The sequence below is a fragment of the Juglans regia genome, chromosome 13 (assembly GCF_001411555.2).
Source record: "Juglans regia cultivar Chandler chromosome 13, Walnut 2.0, whole genome shotgun sequence".
NCBI classification, from domain to species: Eukaryota; Viridiplantae; Streptophyta; class Magnoliopsida; order Fagales; family Juglandaceae; genus Juglans; species Juglans regia.
Window position 1 is genome coordinate 28,498,358 of NC_049913.1, and position 22,875 is coordinate 28,521,232.

The following is a 22,875-nucleotide window of genomic DNA, read 5'->3' on the forward strand; positions in this document are numbered from 1 at the left end:
ATCAGAGAGGGGGACCTTAGTAACAGGTTCTCTTATGTGCGCAAGGGTCAGTGCAAGACCATATATCCCAGTGAAGTGGAAGCTGTAAGTCGCCCAATAGATGTGTTGACTGAGGGCAATGTACCTGACAGGTTGAAGTTGTGCTCGACTTTAGTTCATCTTTTAGCTTGATGATGGGAGCTATGAGCTACTGAGGTGATAGGACTTGTGCTAGAGACAGTGGCTAGCACGTGAGTGAACCAATCTCTAAGTAGGAGATTGTAGGGTTATGGAGCCTGGTTTTGTGAGCTGAGAAGCGCTAGGCAGATTGTTTGCTTGACTCAGTGCTTAAGCGAAGCTCAGATAGATTGTTCTTTCGAGGCGCACGCAAGAGTGGGCTTAAGCGAAACTCAACATGAGAGTTCGCTCTAAGTGCACTCAATGGTTGGCTTGAGTGAACACCAGACAAAGAGTTCGCTCGAGGCTTACTCAATAGGCCGCTCGAGCAAATGTTGGATATAGAGTTCGCTCGACACTCCGCTCGAGCGAATAATCCAAAAGTTTGCCACCTTAGGGTTTCTGGTGCCATGGGTATATATATGTTATGTTATTTGTTGAATGAGCAATATATTGAGAACAAAGAGAGGACAAACGGCGTTTTTGTGAGCATTCTTGTAGACAAAGGCCCTAGAGAGAGCGAGAGAGAGAGAGAGTTGAGATTGTAAGTAGAGAGAAACTCTTGTAACTCATTGTGTGTTGTAAATCTCCTCTAAATAAAACCTCATGCAGCTCCGTGAATGTAGGCACGTTTTCAAATCACGTAAATCTTGTGTTGTGTGATTGATTCCTGTATTTCTGCATTTATTATTTCACTATCTGTCTCATTATCGTTGTTTGTGGGTGTAGTGTGGTGTTATTTTTTCTCAACACAAGGATCATCTCTTAGGCAATCGGACAACTCAAAGTAGTGGCCACCCAGGCCACGCCACTGCCCCTATTCTTTTTCTTAATTTTTTGTGTTGATAGTGCATTTTCTAATCTTTTTTATAAGCTGATTGTGTATCAATATAACACATATTCAATTCTAATTGGCTCTGAAGTGACAATTATGTGCCACAACAGCATCTTCCATCACTGAACTAACAGATCAGATTTGACGGAGGATCCAATTTGAAATATCAGCCTAACCTAAAAGACCAGTTTGAAACTTCTTAAAGGATGAGCCAATTTATAAAATGTCCAAACCCAAGGGATATGTCCCACCTTATTTTGTCTTAAAACTTTTCTTGTTAAACATATCCAAGCCCATATATTTTTTATAAAATATATCTACGCAACCACCTACTATTCTCCCAACATCCCCAACCTCCTACTATTCACTTCTTTATATTCCCTTCCAAAGACTGGTTCAAGACGGCTCTGATCCAAAGAGCAAGTATGGAACACCAAACTTTTGAAAGGGAACTGCTATGGGTCCCGAATTAGGGACCCAGAATGTGTCCCGAATAGATCATTTTTTTTTTCATATATTCTTTTAATCATCATAAATATTTTTTAAAAAAATAAAAAAATCACATCATTAAAATATATTTTTTTAATTATTTGATAAAAAAAAAAAAAAATCTCATTCGGTACACATTTTGGGTCCCGAATTAGCATTTCCCCTTTTGAAAAGAACCACTGATAGTTAGAAGTAAGGTTTAATTTAGAGATTGAACCAAGGAATGGACCACACGGAGCCGGCATGCAAGTGGTTCAGCCCCGACTTCGAAATGTGAGAGCTCTCTCTCTCTCTCTCTCTCTCTCGTCGAGAACCCATCGTAGGGACACAGAATCTTCTGGCGTGAAGAGAGTCGTCATGATTCTCTGTCCACATTTTGTGCTTTATTTCTTTGGTTTTTATTACTCAAGAAAATAGACTTGTGTTTGCATTCCATCCTCAACTTTTGCGTTCCAAAAAGATCAATCTCTCTGACTCTCTCTCTCTCCAACGTCAACCTCTAGCCCGATAGGTCCAGGAAAGCTACTGACACTTGACCCAAACTATAACATGATTCACATCATCCCCCCACAAAAAAAAAAAGAAAAAAAGAATACTGAGTTCAACAAAACATGTAGAAATGTAAAGCTCGAAATATTGAGATAGGGACAATGTAATAGAACGTTCATATTATTTTAAGGATCAAAAAAGATATTGCATAGTGTATTTTGAGTCCATCATCCAACTAGTGAGAAGTATGAGAGTTACAGAGAAGTTTTCGAAATGTAAAAGGAACTGCAACCGCTTACAATGGCACTGAGTGCATCTATGTAATAACAGTAGGTGCAGTTCGGCCAGTGAATTCCTGCATCTTGGAAAGCTTCAGAGCAACCTCAACCTGTAATTGTATGGATTAGGGTCAGCGCAAATAATAGTACAGAGCATAGGATAATCAGGTATGAATTAGGGATATCTCACAAGAGGAGCAAGTGCTTCTTGAGAATCTCGGTTAATTTTTGAGGGATCCTTCTCATATTGCTCAATGTATAGACGAATTGTTGCCCCCTCCGAGCCAGTGCCTGAAAGGCGGAAAATCTGCATGTGCATAGGAAGGTAAAACATGAATTAGTGTTGAAAGCAACATTGCAACTATTTCCACCATTGCTTTTGATTAAGACAAGAACAAATAAGTTTAGAGAGCTACAGTGCAATAGTGTCTATAAGAAACAAGGTATCAACTAACAAAGACCTGTGATCCTAGTAAACTATCATTTATTTACAAGAAAAGACCATCTCGATTTCCTAAAAATATTTTGAAAGCCCATAGTGGAAGTCTGTCAGTCAATGCACCCCTAAAAACTCAACACAATGTTTACCACAGCTAGTAATTAAAATGTTTCTTCTGATGAGGTAATAAACGAACAGAATCCGTCGGGGTGCAACTTAGTGCTCAAAGGGCAGGCTCGGGATGAGTTGTAAACTCAGAAATTTTGGGTTAGATTTGGCACTAGGAGTTTTCCTGGACTACTGAATGCACGATTCTGGTAAATAGGGTCACATATCCAAAGCTACAAGGATAGGTCCAAAGAACCCTACCTTGGTGGGAATCCATGTCATTAAAAAAAATAGAATTATAAATGGTAGCAGTACGAGTCAAGTTACCAATCGGGATCCATCTTCAAATAAATATCGAATGCCCTGGTGCTTTGAAACGGAGCCATCAATGGGATCTTTATATTCAAATTCATCAGCATGGACAACTTTTGACACATCTGAGCGCATTCCTTTGACAATCCTATATGAACAAACAGTAAAAAATCTTCAACAGGAACCATGAACCTTTTATGATGAATAACTTTGGGATATTATCCCCAAAAATAATACTTAATTCAAGGTCAAGGATGAAATGGACGTGTAAACGTTAACCATATATAATTACGGCAGATTCATTGTTTACAAAAGTTTCACTGTTTATTTTTAACTGAAATCTTGAACCTAAACAATATAGTTTTAACAGAAATCTACGCCAAAGTTTCAGTCAATTGTATGACCACTAATATCAATGGAATGATTTTCCGAGGTTGTTCTTTGGACTGAGACTGTAAATATAAGAAAAACGTGTCACCAGTGTACCAACTGTCGTGACAACATTCTGGCTCATATGTACAGTATTCAAGCCGGTAGGTCAATACTCTACAGAGCACAGCTCACATAAAACAATTGTGTAATCTCAAAATCAGCACACATCTCTATACAAAGATCAGAAGTGGACTCAAGAAACATCAGCACAGCCAATGATGAATGGGAGATATTTACATGTAAGAGGAAAGACGGGTCATTAACAATGAAACATTCAATTTGAAAACCGACCTGTAACAAGAGCGGCATATAGCTTGAGCCAGAAACAAAACAAAAAAAAAACAAACTATTAAAGAGAAATTCTAAATGGAAGCCTTACACCACACCTCCACCTAACTAACATGTGATGTATCATTTTTGCCCTTCTATCTTAATGCTTAAATGTGTGGTTAAATAGAATGGCAAAAATGACATCCCATGTTGGTTAAGTAGAGGTGTGTGGTGCAAGGCTTCCTTGTAGCATTTCTTAGTAAACAAACAAACAAACAACAAAACCACCCAGGACTCTTGTTAGGACATCTTCTACGCACAGGTTATGAAAGCCTTTAGCCAAGTGAACTGCAGCTTAGACCAGCTAGAATCTAAAGTACTTAACATCATGTAGTTTAGGATCTAAAGGCAGGCACCAATTTTGAATACATAAATACTTCACATGCAGCAACCATGGAGATTGAGTACGGGTTCAGGATTCTGAAAATGATAAAAGCACTGAGACCACATCAGCATCCCCCTTTTCTGGCTAAAATAGTGTTATCACTACTTGATGTAACCATTAGAGAAGCATGTACGTACAATCTCAGAAATAACGATTTTTAAAGTAGCAAAATGAACATACTCATTAACTTCTGAAAGGGAAGATTGCAGTTCGACCAAACATGCCATTAGTTCCTTGGCCGCACCTGCATCCACGTTCTTCAAGAAACAATTTAAACTAGTTAGAAAACAACCCCAAGATTTCATATGGCTAAAATAGGACAGAACCCACCTCATAGTCATATCGAGTGTAATAGTGGCGACCATAAGTAGTCCAATGCTGGCGCACTATATCTTCAACAGTCACAAGCTTTTCACCACCAAGATTCTCCTTATTTTTGTGAGCAAGAATGGATAGCCAAGCCAAAACTGCCCAGATTCCATCCTTTTCACGTATATGGTCTGAGCCTGTCACAGACAAAACAAAAGATAATGCAACAACATTGTATAAGTTTCTAAAAGTCCCAAATATTAAAAAATTAACTAGATAAAGGGAAATGCCAAATACTAACCGGTTCCAAAACTTTCTTCCCCACAAACTGAACATAACCCAGCATCCATTAGATTGCCAAAGAATTTCCAGCCAGTCGGTACCTATAAATTAATGGAAAAATAATAATCGAGACCAACAACAAAGGATGAAGACATTCAAACTTAAAACTGTGCCAAAATGTACCTCGAAAAATTTTAAATTCAAATGTTTAGCTACAACATCAAGGGCAGCTGAGGTCGGCATGCTCCTACAAGAGGCAAAATCAAAAGATGATATTATTTTTTATATATTAACCGAACAAGAAGTATGCATAAATGGCACCTTCAAAGCACCATTGGATTGCTTTGCATAAATTAGTGAAACGTGCAAAGAGTGAAGATCTCCAAGATAGTAATATCAACCTTAAAAGATAGTGTAGCTCTATATTGAAATTAATAAAAGAAATTTGCAAGTACTCTTAATGGTTCATATACATTACGAAAGGAAGAAAGTAGCTCAATCCCACACAATGTTATGAAATACCTTTCAAGTAGAGTATACCTTTTTGGTATATTCTTCGAGATCCTTCTAATATCCATGATGACAATTTAAGCAAGCAACTGGATTTTAAAATTGTAACGACCCGATCCAATATTATTAGAGATAAATTATGGATAGTTTCATTGGGCCTAAATTAGGTTAATGGGCCAATAATTATAGAAGCCCAATTGAGGTTTATTGGATTATTTTAGATAGGCCACGGACCTTTCTAAAAGCTCATAAAATTTTATTGGACGAGTTATGTTTAATTTGGACTTTGAGAATTAAGTCTCTGTTTATAATAAACTCCAAGCCCGTAAAAGTGTACAACTCCAAACATAGTTACCATTCTACATTCCTCTTCATAATAAAATTCCTAACCAACTACTTTCTATAAACTCCAACCATGCACGTTTCAAACTTCCACTAGAATTCACTTAATAGAGCTCTCCCAATAGGATTACAATTCCACATTCATCTTCACGTTAAAAGTCTTAAACCTAACAATATAAAGTCCCTCTGCTGTGCGTGAAAATCACTATGAAACTTGAAGTAGCTGCACCTCACATTTCTCACGTTACAGTCATGACCAGAACACTAAGCACACCAGAAACCACCCACCATCCCTTCCTCCCTCACAGCTCACGGCCTCCATTCTGGCTGCCACCTCCACACCTCAGCACCATGTACCCAGTCCAGTCCAGCCCCTGCTTGCACCCCCGCTGCCGACGACGGGAGCCCCGCCACCTTGCCGAGACTACACAATAAGTCTCTCTCTCCATGTTAGATTTCTGCCTCTCCCTCACTTTAGTTCCTCATTCTCCCAATGTCAAAATACACTCAGGATAGGTTTGGGAGGTGAGATGAGAATTTTGTGTTTTGTTTTAGCGTTTAAAATATTATGTTTTAGTATTATTATTGTTTTGGGATTTGAAAAAGTTGAATTATTTATTATATTTTTTATGGAGAATTGAAAAAGGTGTAATTATGAGATGAGATGAGAATTTTGTGTCTCATCCCACCCCCCAAACCTGCCCTCACCGTAACCCTCCTCCGCACAGCCACTGTAAAACCCACTGCACAAACAGTCCCGTTTCACACCACTAACCGTGCCCTAGCACCCCAAAGCCAAGCCAACCACTGTCGCACCACCCCTTCCTCTCCACGCCACAATCCACACACGATAGCCAATCGCACCCCTGTTTTGCACACCTACAAACAGAGCACTGGGCTCTCCAGTCTTGAGCCACCGACAAACCACCCAACTACGCCCAAGCCCACTGTAGCCAAGAACAACCCTCACAACCAAGCTGAAAGCCACGCCACACGTCCTCTTCCTCTCCATCGGTGACTCTCCCTCTATACCTCTCGGGCAAACTCTCCGATCTTCCTCCGTAAGTGATCTTTCTCTCTCCCTCCTAACGCCAATCTCTCTCTATTCTTTCTTACCGGGTACGGTTGTATCATAATATTAGAATTTAGAAGATGAGCTGGCAACACTCAGTGTAGAGGTTGCACATTCGTCTTTGGGAGTGTATCACAGCTATGCTTGTTTGTATTTTTGGGATGCTATATGAATTTACGAGCACTTAGACCCATGAAAGGTTGAAATATTTTTAGAGTAATCAACGAATATAGGAATATTAGAATATGGTTTAACATTAATATTAGTATATTGTGGGGGCCAACATGTGCTTGCACAGATAGAGTTATAAGATCAAAATATGGAATAATGGGATTTTAGGATCTACTTGTGTAAGATTTTTGGAGGAATTTTGTAAAAATTAAAGTATTTAAGGGGTGACAAAATTTTAGGATGCCGAGAATTCTAGTTTTTTTTTTAGGTTTTAATAATGAAGCAGGTGAGTAATTAGGAATTTACGATAATTTATGGCATGTTTATAGGTAATCAGTCGCGCCCTGAAAATAGTAGATTAGCACTACAAGATAAGTAGCATGATCATACCCTTACACGTATGCACGATAAACAGCATGTCTTTTATAAAAATAATTGCATGTAGCCCTCCATTGGAAGCCTCTTTTTATGTACCCAAGTCATGATAGAATTAAGAAAATCTATGATTTTACGTAAAGAATTATGCATCAAAATATTTATGAAAAGTCATGATTTTATGTGAGAGTTATGCATTAAAATATTTTGTGAAAAGCCATGATTTTATGTGAAGAATTATGCATCAAAAGATTTATGAAAAATAATGATTTTATGTGAAGAAACATGTATCACGACATTTTATGAAATATGCGATTTCACTTAAAATCTATGATATGACAAGCATGCAAGTATGATTATGATGAAGTGTAAATGATAAGATACATAACGGGCCAACGGCCTATGTTATGATATGAAGATGGTACCATATGTTATGGGCATATTGCATTGCCTGGTTGTACATGTCAATAGTGCACCCAGTATGTCTTCCTTATGTATGGATTCCACAACCCGGGGGCACGGGCGGAATCAAAATATACTTAGATTCGCTAACCCTAACTCACGGGGGTCAAAAGTGGGTACTGGCCTATGACAAGTAAAAGATAAGTTCATGTTCATGTTATTTACTTATGTATTTATGAGTATGCATATTTTTCAAGAAACCTTATGTTTATTATATTTACTGTATAATGTATTGCTTATTGAGTATTCGACTCATTTTTGTACATTTTTATGTTTTCAACTAACTCAAGTGAGGATTTTTATGAGGATGGAGCAACAGGACAAGACTTGGCCCAAGGAAGTGAAGCAGAGGCCTAGACAGTTTATGTTATGCTTAGTTTTATGATTTTAGCTTAAATTATTTATTTTGATAAGCACATGAGACTTTATTGATTTTAAATAGGTGCTTCTGCAGACTCTCTTTTGGATTTTAAGTATTTAATAAAGATTGAATTTATTTATTATAAAGAATCTTTGTACCTAGTGCTTCGTTAGAAGAAAAGTTTTTTTTAACTTCAAGTTTAGTAGCACACCGATTCTTTGAAAATTTTAAAAATGACTTTATTGGGGAGCAGGGTGTTACAAAAATATATCATTTATAGTCTCAAATAAAACTGACTAATGCTACTATATATATGCATGTGTGTGTGTGTGCATGCGCATGCATGTGCATGTATATAAATTGAATGGAAAAATGGACTCTGAAACTAGTCCATCAAATTAATATTTAGAGGTTAATAACTTTACATGCTGGATTGAGGCATTTTCAGCATAATATGGATATAAAGAGTGATCAACCTTACTTCAAAAGAAATAATAACCTGAAACTGATTCATAACTATATCACCATTATCAAGATTTGAGATATTTCAAGAAGTTCAAATATAAATTTTACAAAAAATCTTCAGCTCTAGATACAATCAACAAGCAAAGGTGTACTAATATCTTATGTTCAAGAATCTTGATGCAATTATATATGTGTATATATATATATATGTGTGTGTGGGTGTGTGTGTATGAATTGTATGGAAAAATGGACTCTGAAACTAGTCCATTGCATTCATATTTAAATTCTTATCCAAAAAAAGAAAGAATCTCTTCACAGCAGTTATGCTATGGATTTACGTGCATCTTACACATCAGCACCTCATTTAGTTTCCATAGGCACAAATTGAAATGTACTGCTCAAACAAGAAGCAACATGTAACACCACCCCTACATGCACACACACTTGGAGACAGTAGAAGTCAAACAACGCAATATAGAACCTGGCAACTCCCTTTAGACCAGCAGAGAAGTAGGGTATGGCTTCAACTGCATTTGCAGCAATTATAGCAACAGAATCCGACGGAGTAACAAAGAACCTAAGAAAACAATAAAAGTTGTCAATTGCTTGTTGTAAACAAAAGAAAAGATCTACTCCAACAAATGAGGGGAAAAAAAGAAGACAAATGTTGGTGATCCTACCTTTTGCCGAGAATCATGTTCCGATCTGCATCACCATCAGCAGCAGCACCAAATTCTGGGGGTTCATCTTGGGGATTAGATTTTCCCAGTCCCATTCGAGCAACCAACTCCTTTGCATAAGTGAGATTAGGATCTGGATGCCCTCCACCAAAATCTTCCTGTTTGCATTAAATTGCACATGAATCAGCAAATGGTAAATATCTTAGGATATAGGGAAAACAGTTTTGTAAAAAAAATGAAAGAAAGTTCCAGGAAGACCTTGGGTGTGCAGTTCAGTAATGAGCTTTCTTGTGCATCAAGCTCTTCCACAAAAATACGTTTTGCATAAGCTCCAGCGACTCCATGTAGTGCATCATAACTTTCAACATGAAAAAGAGATACAAGTCATACAATTTACCAGAGCTTGTTTTATATGTAATGCAAATTTTATTAAAGGAGTGAGGGGCACATCCCAAGATATTCTCAGACTACTTCACTATTATTCACAAACTATTCACTGCTATTTCACTACTATCACAAATGATCTGAGATACTCTTAGCATCCAAATGGAGCTGAAGTATACAAAAGGATACACCCAACTAGCAAGATGACGAAAAAGTGCAAAATCCCTGTAAGTCTCATTAGCTGGAGAACTGGGAATTGTGAGCAATAATCCAAGCATACAAATTGTTGAATATTATGGCTTTTAATTCTGGCACAATTCTCTCACAGCCTTCAAAACTTTGGCCATGCAACACATTGTTAAGCACATAAGGACCGTCCTTCAAACATCTGAATTTTTGTGACCATCACGAGGATTCCACCAAAGTGTAACCAACTCTACCTCCCTTTCGGGCATAACCCATCAATCCAAAGTGCTATATATCATTGCATATAAGCTCCTAGCCAGCTCACAATACAAGATCAATATTTTTTCTACACTACTCCAATACAATAATATGCCTCTTTCTCAAATTATCTATAGAAATATGCATAAATACATTCAAATATGCTTGCATGTGTATCTATACACCCACACCCACACACAGAATAATACACTTATGTATCTGATGTTATACTCATACCCACACATAGTATGATGCATGCATGTATATTTGATAAAAAGATAATGCTCTACACAAATATGTACATCAGTAGCTTTCAACATACCAAAATGTGAACTTTGAAGATGAGAGTAGCTTCCTGATTGAGTCGAAATCAAAAATGGACCTGAAAATTTGAGAAATAACAATTGGACATTGCTTTCAAGAAACAGGAATATGAAGCTGTGTGCAGAGATCAAAGACAGCAAGAATAATGACTAAAAGATTCTTAAGCAAGGACAAATGGCTTTAACTAGGGCTGGGCTCCGACTCCGACGGAGTCGGAGTGTTCATTTCCGACCTCCGACTCCGACAAGAGTCGGAGCCAAATTGGAGCTCCTACTCCGACTCCGAACTGGAGTCGGAGTCCGACTCCGATCGGAGGTCGGAGCTCCGACATCCTATCGGAGCTCCGACCTCCTATAGGAGCTCCGACATAAAATCGGAGCTTGACATGCGCTTGACGTGGCGCTCGAGCGGAACTCTTTCAGAGAGGTTCGCTCGACTTCCGCTCGACTTCCGCTCGACCTGTCGCTCGAGCAGAACTCTTCCAGAGAGGTTCGCTCGACTTCCGCTCGACATGTCGCTCGAGCCAATGTTCAATACAACGTGTGCTCAACTTGCGCTCGACACCTCGCTCGAGCGCAAGTGTTCAGTAAAAAAAATTTCGGAGTCGGAATCGGAGCTTCTTGGAGCTCCGACTCCGACTCCGACTCCGACTCCGAATAGATATTCGGAGCTACTCCGAATTCCGACTCCGAATTCCGATGACTCCGTCGGAGTCGGAGTGGAAGTCGGACGGAGTCGGAATTTTCAGAATTTTGCACACCCCTAGGAATGTTAAAGCCTTTAACATTCCTAGGGTAACCGAAAAAAGAGACAAAACATAACAAATCCTACTACCATGAAAGCAAATTTCCTGAGGAATAGTGCCCTTTAGGAGGCACTGCATGATACAGCATTTGGAACAAGAAGCATTATTTAATAAGACTACAATGAATGGAATGACCCATTGGCATCTGTGTTGCTCATGCAAATATAGGAGAGAAATGGATATCCTGTAGGGAAAACTTACTTCATCAATTTTAAATAATCATTTGCTGAATCAAAAACCTCAACATCAAATTGTCCCTCAGGCCCCTGGAAGCTGGTTACACCTACTGTAGAGATATCCACCTATATGCATATTTTGAAATGTCAGATAAAAAACTGAAACTACGTATGACAGTCTAATAACAACATCACAGGGGGAGTAAAAAGGAAACTCGGGCAGCGTAGGAAGCAAGAAATACATCAGGTAGATTTTCTGCATTGAAGTACTCCTTTATTGTTTTTGTGTTCTCATAGATCTTATCAGTGATTCCCTCTGGAGCAGGTCCACCATTTTCCATATTATACTTGATCCCAAAATCCTGCAATCAAACAAGAGAATGAGTAGAGTCTATACATAACTGAAGTTTCAAAAGGAGCATCCAAATAGAAAAAAGACAAAAAAGGAACATTTTCAATGTTCATTTAACATATACAAATGTTCGTTCTTAATCTAATTTGACTTTCTGCATGTAACATAGTTTGCTCTTCCAATAGATATGTTTAATGCATCAATGTTTAGTAAATGCATATTGCTTAGTATATAGTTCAGTTCTAAGGATTGTATGAAAATTCTCCTGACTTCAGCATTTTCTAGGAATATGCTATTCCTCGTAGACAGATAATAATATAACTCACCCAATGAAATCTGAGGATTTTGACCTTTGGTCACACAACCCACAGAGAAGGGTAACAAGAGTGAGAGATAGAAGATTTGAGTCAAACACATAGTGATACACATGCTAAAAGGGGAATGCATCCATATAACAGGTGGAGTTAATTGAGACACTCCAGATGATAGTGAGCAAAAATAATATTTATATAAATTAATAGCCCAGAGATGGGCAATAATTCAGCTTTTTGAAGGGTAGTTGTAACTCCAGCTTGACAGTACATAATTAAGGGATATAATAATAACAATAATAATTTCACATGTTCAAAAGACAATATGGCTTGGATGCTGATACTGGCAGGATTAATTCAAATTGGAGTAGGAAATGAGGAGGGGGATGGGATGATTTTGTAAAACAGGTTTTTTTTTTTTTTTTGTGGTTGGATGGTTCCAGAGTTCATTTTTGGCATGATCCATGGTGTGGCGGTGGGGTTCTTAGTGCTGCTTTTCCAGATCTCTTCCGTATTTCTCAATGTCCGGATGCTTCGGTGGCTGAGATTTTGGACTCTTCTAGTGGTTCTTCCCATTGGAATGTTCTAGTTTCTAGAGCAGTTAATGACTGGAAAATAGAGGAAAGCGGAATGGCTTGGGTGACACCTAGGAGGGTAGTGGGTCTTTTCATTGGCTGGACAGGTTTCAGGGGTAATTTGCAAATTGCTACTGGTTGGAATATGATCCCTTTATGTCTTATGTGGTGTATTTGGGATGAGAGGAATGGCCGATGCTTTGAAGATAAGGAACGCTCAGTAGAAGAACTTAGACGTTTTTTCTTTAATACCTTAATTCAATGGGCATCGGCTTTTGTGTTTAATGGAACTAGTGTCCATGATTTCCTTGTTGCTTTTTTCTAGCTAGTTTCTGACTTGTAACTAGGTTCAGTTTTTGTACACTTCCTGTGTACTTGCCTTTGCCTTGCTACTTGTCCAAATAAAATTTCTTATTCATCAAAAAAAAAAAAAAAGGAGGGTGATGGGTGGGGATGAGAAAGGACAGAGATCCACAGAAAAGGTCAAAACGTCAAACAGAGGCCAATGGGCAACTAACAAGAGCAATTGTTGTCAATACAGATACTCAGATGCAAAAATCACTCATTAGACAAAGGAAGTGCACTTTTGAAAGTAGTCAAGCTAAAGGTCATCTCTACTTATAACAAGTTCCTCTCAGACAAGCGACAAGAACTGGATAACTAATTGGAAAGAGAACCCATGCTCACTATTTCAATATTTAAAGCCATCAAGACCTTTGAGCAGTCAAATCCACAGTCACTTCTCTTAATGCAGAACACAAAGAAAGGCAAGTGAATAACCATTAATCTAAACCATATCCAAAAATAACAAGATATAAAGAGAATAGACCCTACCTCATGAGGACCACCTGGATTGTGACTTGCAGTCAATATAAATCCTCCTGATGCCCTGGATCCCTATTATCAAATGTTACAATTAGAAAGTTACTCCACTGTTTTCCGATGAACAATGCAGTTCTGCAAATATATTTGAGATGGAGAAAAAGGATAGATATATGCATTCAAGCAAAAAACTTGCATCTATTCCAACTCTTTCACGAATAACTGCCGATACGGCAGGGGTCGAAAGCAATCCATTTTGACCAACCCAAATGCGCCTTACTCCATTTGCAGCAGACATCTTAATAATGATCTGCCAATTTATAATAAAGATTAGAAGTAGATGATGGGATAATGTCGTTAAGCACCATAGACAAGATCTGAGCAAACAAAATCAAACTTAAAAAGTAGTAAGCACCAAAAGAACAAGGCCAGGGCTCCGAGGATCGTAATTGGGATGGTGCAGATGATTAATGCAACCATGGATCTCACCAAGCCCAATTCACCAAGCAAGGATTCAAGTCCTAGTGAAGTGCAATGCAAGCAATAACCTTGGACCGCAAAGTTAGAACATCATTGAGCTGGATCATCCCTAATTAAATATTATTTCCTCTTTGTCATGGACTTATGGTTTAGCCAATCTGCATCATGGGCTGTTATTTAGGCTTGCAGCTAGGCATTATACTGGCTGGAGACATCCTCCCAAATCCCAACGATATACTCTTATACCACTGAATTACCAATAGTTACCAATAGTTCTATATCCTCCTAAGGAGAAAATAATACAACCCTAAATATCATACACAAAATGGCATAGGTGAATAAATTATTTCAAGCTGCCCTAGATTTATAAAATGTGAATTCGGTGCATAGTAAGAGATTAGTTCAGTGACTCAGGAAAAATTCATATTCACAGTAGCATGAACAGCATTGTCCGCTACAAAATACATTGAAGCATGGAGTCATAATTTCCACCATGATTCTTAACGACTAGAAATAATTAAATAAGTCATAATTAACATAATAAAATTTTGGTGTAAAGACAAAACAACATATTAAACATTTACCATAAATTTGACTAACTGCCAACAGATTTAATATAAACAATTTTTAGTTCCATGGGAGAACGGATATATAAACTCTTTTTTATCAGACCATTCCAAAATAACCTTCTTTTGTCCTACTCAATAAAGATTCTTATTAATCACAACAACAACAACAACAACAAAAAAAAAAAAAACCTTCTTTTGAGATCTAGGATTAAAGAACCAGAACTAAGTTCTCATTTTCTTCCACAACAAAATTCCATACTCTCACTTAGCAGATTATGAAAAAATAGGGCATCTTCTATCTTCTCTATGTATGCATGCATGTGTAAAATTCAGATGTACCAAGCACATTCAGAATCAGTTGATTATAATGTACCTGAATAGCATCTTTCGAGTAGTAGCGGCCATCACCAGAGACAACAAGTGTAGCACCTAGATGAAAGGATAGCAGAACAAAACATAGAATTAGATTAGAAACAAAATGAAACAGCCTATTAGTGGATAAAATCTCATTTAAAAGGAAAGATTGTTGAAGAACTGTTGCAACTATACAATTATGTCATTTGACAGGGGATATTGGCGGCCACTACAAGAACAAAGGACATTACAACATTGTATTGCTGAAGGCAAATAAAACTTAAAAAAATGGGGGAGCTGGAAGGATAGATAACCCATGTTATTACACCATATAGAATAATTGAAGCTTGCTTCCTTTTGAATTCAACCAAACAGTTAAGGTTTAGTCTTGATTCAGTTAAGTTGTGCCCCAGCCATTGACTTGTTTTAGTTCTAGTGCACTTTAGAGGATAGGTAAAGCTTCATAACTTATAGAATCTCAGGTAGGGAACATTCTAATCAATATTGTCAGCAGAGTTGGACCATCTTTTCAATGCCCAGAGCACTAGCAGAACTTTGGAAGGATGAAATACGAGTGACAAACCTCAAGAGGTGAGCCGTGCAAAGATAGGGATGACAGGATGAATTAAGGATCTTTGTTTTAGGCCCAAGAAAGTACTAGGAACTGCCTTGGCCTAACCCCTAAGTGGACTAGGAATTCTACTCAAATTAAGATAAGTCAAGAAGCACTAGAAGCCTCTGCTGACCATCCCCTTCCCCACTAGGATTCTGTCCTGGGTGAGCCAGCTCCCATTATCCCCTGTCAATATCCCCCACTACACGAGTGAAGTAAATCATTGACCTTTCACCAATGGGATGTGATCCCAAAAAATTGTTTGCACCCAAGGGCTCGAACCTGAGACATGGAGGGAACATACCCTCAAGACCAAGGCCCTTACAATTTAAGCCAACCACTTGAACTAGCCTCAAACCCGGGGAGAACCCAAGCTTTTCCCAACACACACTCTGCCATACACCAGAAAACTATACCCAGCTTTATGCTGCCTATTCTTCGAGCTTTTCTAGACAAATCTTGAAGAAGATTCTCCCAAAATGCTGCTAGCCACTTTAGGTAACTCAAGGGTTCAAGAAACTTAGTTTTCTCCCTCATATTATGACAGTACACCATCAAAAACTCACCAGCTCATTGACTGTCCAGGTTATACCAGAACACATTGCTAGCTGCCCTAACTTCACTGCTGCTGCATCCTAGGTAGTTTGATGTAGTTGCTTACCGAGTATTGAACTCATGTTTTACTTTCATGTGTTAGCTGTCCCAGATGAAGGACTGTGAGGATGATGATTCTAAACAAGACATGGCTAAGGGAGAAGAGGCAACCATTCATGAAGATTTTATTTTATGTTTCATGACAATTAATAAGTGATTTTGTGATTTAGCAAAAGACTTAGGCTGTATTTGGGTAACCAAGTATCCTCAACACTTTCCAAGTATTCTCGTACTTTTGAAAATACTTCACATACCAAACAACTTCAAATACTCTCAATGGAACCCACAAACTCACTTCAATCTCTACTCATAACTATTCACAAATATTCTATAATACTTATCACCATTATATATAAATAAAAAATAAAATCATTATAATATTTATTACTATTAAATAAATAAATAAATCACTATAATATATAAATAAAAATAAAATCATTATAATATATAAATAAAAAATAAAATCGCTATAATATAGAAATAAAAAATAAAATCGCTATAATATATAAATAAAAAATAAAATCGCTATAATATATAAATAAAAAATAAAATCGCTATAATATTTATCACTATTAAATATAAATAAAAAATAAAATCACTATAATATTTATCACTATAAATATAAATAAAAAATAAAATCACTATAATATATAAATAAAAAATAAAATCACTATAATATATAAATAAAAAATATTTATCACTATTATATATAAATAAAATATAAAATCGCTATAATATATAAATAAAAAATAAAATCACTATAATATATAATAAATAAAAATAAAATTACTATAATATTTATCACTATTAAATATAAATAAAAAATAAAATCACTATAATATATAAATAAAAAATAAAATCATTATAATATTTATAATATATAAATAAAAAATAAAAACACTAAAATATATAAATAAAAATAAAATCACTATTATATATAAATAAAAAATAAAATACTATAATATTTATCACTATTATATATAAATTAAAAATAAAATCATTATAATATTTATCATTATTATATGTAAAAGTAAAATAAAATCACTACAATATTTATTAATATTAAAAAATCACTATAATAAAATTATTATAATATTTATTATTAAAAATCAAATCACTATAATATTTATGGGATCCACACATTTTTCAACTACCTACTCAAAAGTCAACAACTCAACATACTTCACACATCCAAACAACTCAAAATACTCTCAATGGGACCCACAAACTCACTCCAATCTCTACTCATAACTATTCACAAACATTCTCAACACTTCTCAACACTTTTCAACACCCAAACGTACCCTTAGAAAAATTTTAATAAGTGCTGCCTATGAATCTCTTTTATTTGATGAAGCTTGGTTTGAATTCTATTTTATATGGCTCGTTTGAAAATCCTCAAAACATTAGTAGCATTCCTAATCCCTATAGGGGGGGCTACTGCTTGTGCTCTTTATTCAACTATGCACACGTTTGTGCCTTGCACTTTGCGCCTAGGCTCTAGATGGCATTTGCACTTTAGTACGCCTAGTACTTTCACCAACACTATTTCAGAGTCAATGAAACCTAAGATTTTCTCTTAATGGTAATTGAGAATAAGTTTTTATTGTTGTCATATTTTTTATGACAAGGAATCCTGGAGACCTTGCAAACACAATATGTCTTTTACTCAGTTAAACCTTGAACCTACGTAACGCATCCCCATCACACAAGCCAAGTAAATAATTGGAGACCTTGCAAACACAATATGTCTTTTACTCAGTTAAACCTTGAACCTACGTAACGCATCCCCATCACACAAGCCAAGTAAATAATTGGCTTTTCACCAATGGGACGAGGCCCCTAGAAATTTTTTGCAACCAAGGGCTTGAACCTTAGACCTAAAGAGAACATGTCACCAAGACCCTTACCACTTGACCAGGGTAGGTATCTTTCTATCCTCATTATGCAGCTGTTTTTATATTTGAATTATACTTTGTTTACTCATAAAAAATATATATATTTGAATTATACTTGTTTTGCGTCCCATATAACCTAGTGCCACCACACTAGTTCAACTAGGTATGCAGTCTCTACTTCCTTTTATTGTTTTGTATAAGCTAGTGTCACCATAAGTTCAATTAGGTATGCGGTCTACATAAGATCATTTCGGCATTTAGTCTCAGCTTTTTTCCTTTTGTTCTGTATAGATTGGTACAAAAAAGGGGCATCCAATCTATCCCTAAACCATCCTAGGGGATTCAACCTAGAGTATTGTGGATTTCAACTTTTACTTCCATATTTTTTTTATGTTTGAATGGATGAAGTACACCATGTAGTCAACCCAATACTCATTTTAACTATACAATTTGAAAAAATAAATGTTATGTACTTCAATAGGAATAATGCTAGGAACCATGATAGGTCTATGCTAAAAAATAGGATGGATCACGTAAAGCAAGATTGGTGGTAAGATAGAAATTCAAAGGTATGTTTCTTATACATATATATCGAAGTGCTACAGCCACAAAGAAATCCCAAAAAAGTAAACCCACAAGCTGGCATGACTTCATATGATATGTTAGATCTACTTTACAATAAAAGTAACTTTATAATCTAGTGTATCACATCAAGCCACCTCAATTAGTGGTTTTATTTTTGTAGGATTTCTTTGTGGCTAAAGCATTTCTCATATAGTTATGCGGTTCATAATCGTTATGCTAACTTTCCAAAACCACCACAAGGTTTTTCATCTTATTTTGTGTTGATCAAGCATTGATAGTTATGCACATTAACACCAGGATTTATGTTTTTTTGTAGGAAAATACTCTTCCATTGATACTAGATACCTAATTGTAATGACCCAAGGAAAGAATAAGTCATAACTGCGTCTTTACTTGGAAAGGACTACTCAATGTTACAATAATATTCCATTGGAATCATTATAAAGGGTTTAGAGCATTAGCATTGGTCTATGCATAAGCATATGCAAAATCACCTCTTTTACATATCCACTTTGTCATTCAAGCAAAATTTCCACATTGGCTTATGCATATTTGAGACAAAATAATAATAAAATATTATTATTTTATTATTATTAATTTTTTGCTAAAATCAATTTTTTTTATATATATTTTGCAATTAGCATCCACTACATACATTTGACATTAATAATACAAATGCAATAATAAAAAATATAATTTTTTTTATATATTATATTAAAAATATAATAAAATGAAAAAAATATATATAATATATTATAATAATAAAATGAATGTGCAAGTGAAGATTTATTGTGTTGTTGAAGAAGAGAGAAAATGAAAGGATTGTGAGAGAGAGAGTGGGAAGAGAGGGAAATAATGATTAAAATATGATTTGTAGGGTGAATAGTGATTATCCAAATTTGGATAAACATTGTTCATATGTAGCTAAATATTTGAATATGCATAAGCCAATGTGGAGGATTTTAGGGTCATATCATGTAAATATGACTTTGCATATGCATATGCATAGACCAATGCTAATGCCCTTAAACTTCTATTTCTTAAGCAATGTGGAATCTCATTCACCACTTTCATATACACAATCCAAAGTATTATAATCTCTCTCTTTAAATCCCCAGCATCCTCGTCAGGCCATCCCATCATATAGGTAACACAGCTCAAGTCCCACACTTCTTGTTTGGTTTGGGTCAAATACCATTTGTAAGGATTCATAAAAGACCCCAACCACATCTAGGCCCATATTTCAAAACGACTAGTCAATATTACAATTGAAGCCCCTAAAGATCATTATAAAAGGCTTGAACCTCTCCCTCCCAAAAATTGTGAGATCCCCCTTCATCGCCTTCCTATACACAATTTGAGGTACTACCATAATAATGAAAGGATACTCGCCATTTGAAAAAAGGAGAGACACCACCCAAAATTTTTTACCGTTGAGCAACAAGGACAAAACAAATTTGTATTACTCTCACTCATCCCAAAAAAGCTTGATTGAGCTCACTTCTGAAGTGTGGAAGAATAGATGGTGAATTTTAGGACAATGTCATCTTATCTATTTGCCAAGCAAAAATCACTGTCATTGCTTCCACGGTTATTCATTATTTGAGTACATGATAGGGAGGATACAAGGTTTAATGATTATGAAAGTAAACAGTTCATGTGACAAGTAATTATCATAAATCAAGGAGTCAGTAAATAAATTCTAATCTTTAGTCGGGATGGTGTTCCTGGACACCCGATGCCAATAAAATAAATAAATTCTAATCTAAATTATAAAGAGAAGATTATCGTTCATTATAAGATAGCGCAATCCTTTTGTGGCATGTTAACCACTATTAAATACCTACATTGTTCATAACTGTACTACTTTATTTATGTAATTTGAACGTTGCACATGTATTAGATTTTAATTGCTAGACTTTTTTGAATTATCCTTCCATGCTACTTGAAAGGGGAATTAAAAAAACATAATAAATATTTAAGGAATAATACAACTATAAGAAGAATATAAAACAACAGTGATAAATAAATAATAATTAGTATTTCATAGTAGTGATTCTCCTCAGGGCCAGGAATTAAGAATGCCAAAAAAGCTAATGTGCAAGCCCAGGGCATGCATGCCCCATAAAAGGCTTTTAAAAAAAAGTGGGACCCCTTTATGATGGGTCCCACTTTTTTTCAAATGACTTGCACGTCCTACGCTTATCATCACTCATCCAAAAAAAAAACATAACACAACCCCATCAAACAATAGTTTCTTCTTATTCGGTAAGTCGGCCTTCAGATAGTACTTTCAGACCAATGTCAGAAAAACACTCAGAAAATCAGAAGATTTTTCTCGTGGTTATTTTTAAATCAGTTGTTATTGAAACTGCAGATTCTTCGAAAAAAAGCATTTGCAGACAATTCTATCAAGCAGATCCTTATAACCCAAGAAAACAGGATAATATGACAGATTATTTATTCTTTAATGGGATCAACCAATTTTCGCTTGGAACAAAAGCAACCAAGTTGGTTCACCACCTTAAAAGGAAGTCATCACATCTTTATAATGCATTCAGTACATGCAAACTTGTAATATAAGTTAGTCTCATCACTCAGCACGTATGTACATCCAAGGTTGTACTTCAAAATGCTTTGTCTTTTAGCCTCACCTTATGGCCAATATAAAAAATAGGCCTTAAAAACCGTTCTTATTGCAAGTATATTTTAAACTCTCCTTGTACATGGAGATACGAAAACTCCATATGCAGCATAACCTTTCATTTTCCCGTATAATAATTCCACATGTAACAGAACCGTCTCATAAAACATAGACCCAAGCCACCCATATCAGATGGAACACTTACCTCTAATCTTTTCTGGAGTAAGAGCATTGAATGTTGACTGAACAAAATTTTCCAAGTAATTAGGTTGTACGAAAACTTTCACCTGAAAAAGGTCACCGACAATGATGTTCAATTTAACAAAAGTTAAATTAAGCAAATAGTCCGAAAACTCTTGGAAAATAAATAAATATTTTCTGGCAAACAATCTCCCATCTCGTTGCTTCAATAAATTTGGCGTTAGTAACTACTTTCTTCGTTTGAACAGCCGAGAATTAAGAGCAAAAAATAAAAAAAAATTAAGTTCTAGATCTTAACGACACGACGTATCAAACTACCATGCATTAGATCCACATACTACGGACAAAGACGATAACAGAACCCCATCCATCCAAACATAATAAGAAATAAACAAATCAATCAATAAATACACAGTAACTTAGTAAGGGATCAAAGAAGAAACGGCCCTTCAATCTGAAACGAAATAGAGAAATCAAGATGCATTTATCAATACATCATATGCGAAGGCAGAAATTTAAAATCTTGCTTTGCATTGATACATGCTATGGGTAAACGGAGCTGATCCAAATAACTTCTACCACTATTTCCTATGACCATGAACAATATCTGGTTAGATGTGAATCTCAACAAACAAGAAAACAAGTTTTCGGATATAAAAAATCAGAAGCTGCGTCTAAATTGAGCGACTCGATCAAAAACGGATCAGATTGGCACAGTCTCAATTCAAAAGTACCAATTGATCCATTAAATGTAATAGATCCAATCGGAAATCCCATCGAATTGTAAGAATGGAAATCGAACCTTCTTGCGTAGACCAGAGGTGCCCGGCTTCTGGCCATCGATAGGCGTGGTCTCCACTCGAGCAACCTTGAACACCACCATTTCTAGCTTTAGAACACGCACAAACGCACGCTCTGAGAGAATGTTGACAAAGAACGAGAGCTCACTTGTTATGGATTGGTGGGGTGAGGGTCTGATTTATAACTAGGCAACGCAAGCTGGCCAAACTGGCCAAACGAGGAGGGACGAGTGTGGGTGTGTGTGTCAGATTGAGAGGAAGAGAAGGAAGGATACGAAACGAATAACAGGGAATGACGTTTTTGCGATGTTTACTGAGCATTTTTTAAACCGCACGATACGTATCGTTTGGACCGTCCATGAAATTTTGTACAAAAGAAAAATATTCTTATCTACTAACGTGGTCTGATATTATTTGTCAGATTATTTTTATTATAAAATAAATATAATAAATTATATAAAATTATATCAATTTATAAATTTATTTATTTAAAAAAAAAAATCATATCTTTATTCATCAGCAATAAGGGAGAATACAAATAAGAATCTCATGGAGATCAATTTTGACTCCTAAAACCCCCAGAGCATCTTTGCTTAAAGCAT

At 36.1% G+C, this 22,875-nt stretch overlaps 1 protein-coding gene across 1 annotated transcript; it reads right to left on the minus strand.

Moving 5' to 3' along the window:
- Window positions 1-2,116: 2,116 nt before the first annotated feature.
- LOC109003961 (phosphoglucomutase, cytoplasmic) lies at window positions 2,117-22,562 on the minus strand. Its single transcript, XM_018982306.2, has 18 exons — window positions 22,276-22,562; window positions 21,478-21,559; window positions 14,898-14,953; window positions 13,672-13,785; window positions 13,488-13,550; window positions 11,658-11,777; window positions 11,441-11,541; window positions 10,433-10,492; window positions 9,541-9,640; window positions 9,283-9,440; window positions 9,084-9,179; window positions 5,028-5,091; window positions 4,864-4,945; window positions 4,584-4,759; window positions 4,434-4,510; window positions 3,122-3,254; window positions 2,438-2,554; window positions 2,117-2,357 (listed from the first exon to the last, which is right to left on the minus strand). Exons 1-18 carry the CDS (start codon window positions 22,354-22,356, stop codon window positions 2,286-2,288), a joined length of 1,752 nt encoding a protein of 583 aa, XP_018837851.1. The 5' UTR covers window positions 22,357-22,562; the 3' UTR covers window positions 2,117-2,285.
- Between the last annotated feature and the right edge of the window lie 313 nt (window positions 22,563-22,875).

Excerpts from the sequence above, each read along its gene's own strand:
- LOC109003961 (XM_018982306.2), bottom strand. The coding sequence starts at position 22,356 with ATGGTGGTGTTCAAGGTTGCTCGAGTGGAGACCACGCCTATCGATGGC. Across the intron at positions 13,551-13,671 it reads GTGAAAGAGTTGGAATAGAT|GGATCCAGGGCATCAGGAGG; the intron begins GCAAGTTTTTTG and ends ATTTGATAATAG. Across the intron at positions 4,946-5,027 it reads TGAATTTAAAATTTTTCGAG|GTACCGACTGGCTGGAAATT; the intron begins GTACATTTTGGC and ends ATTAATTTATAG.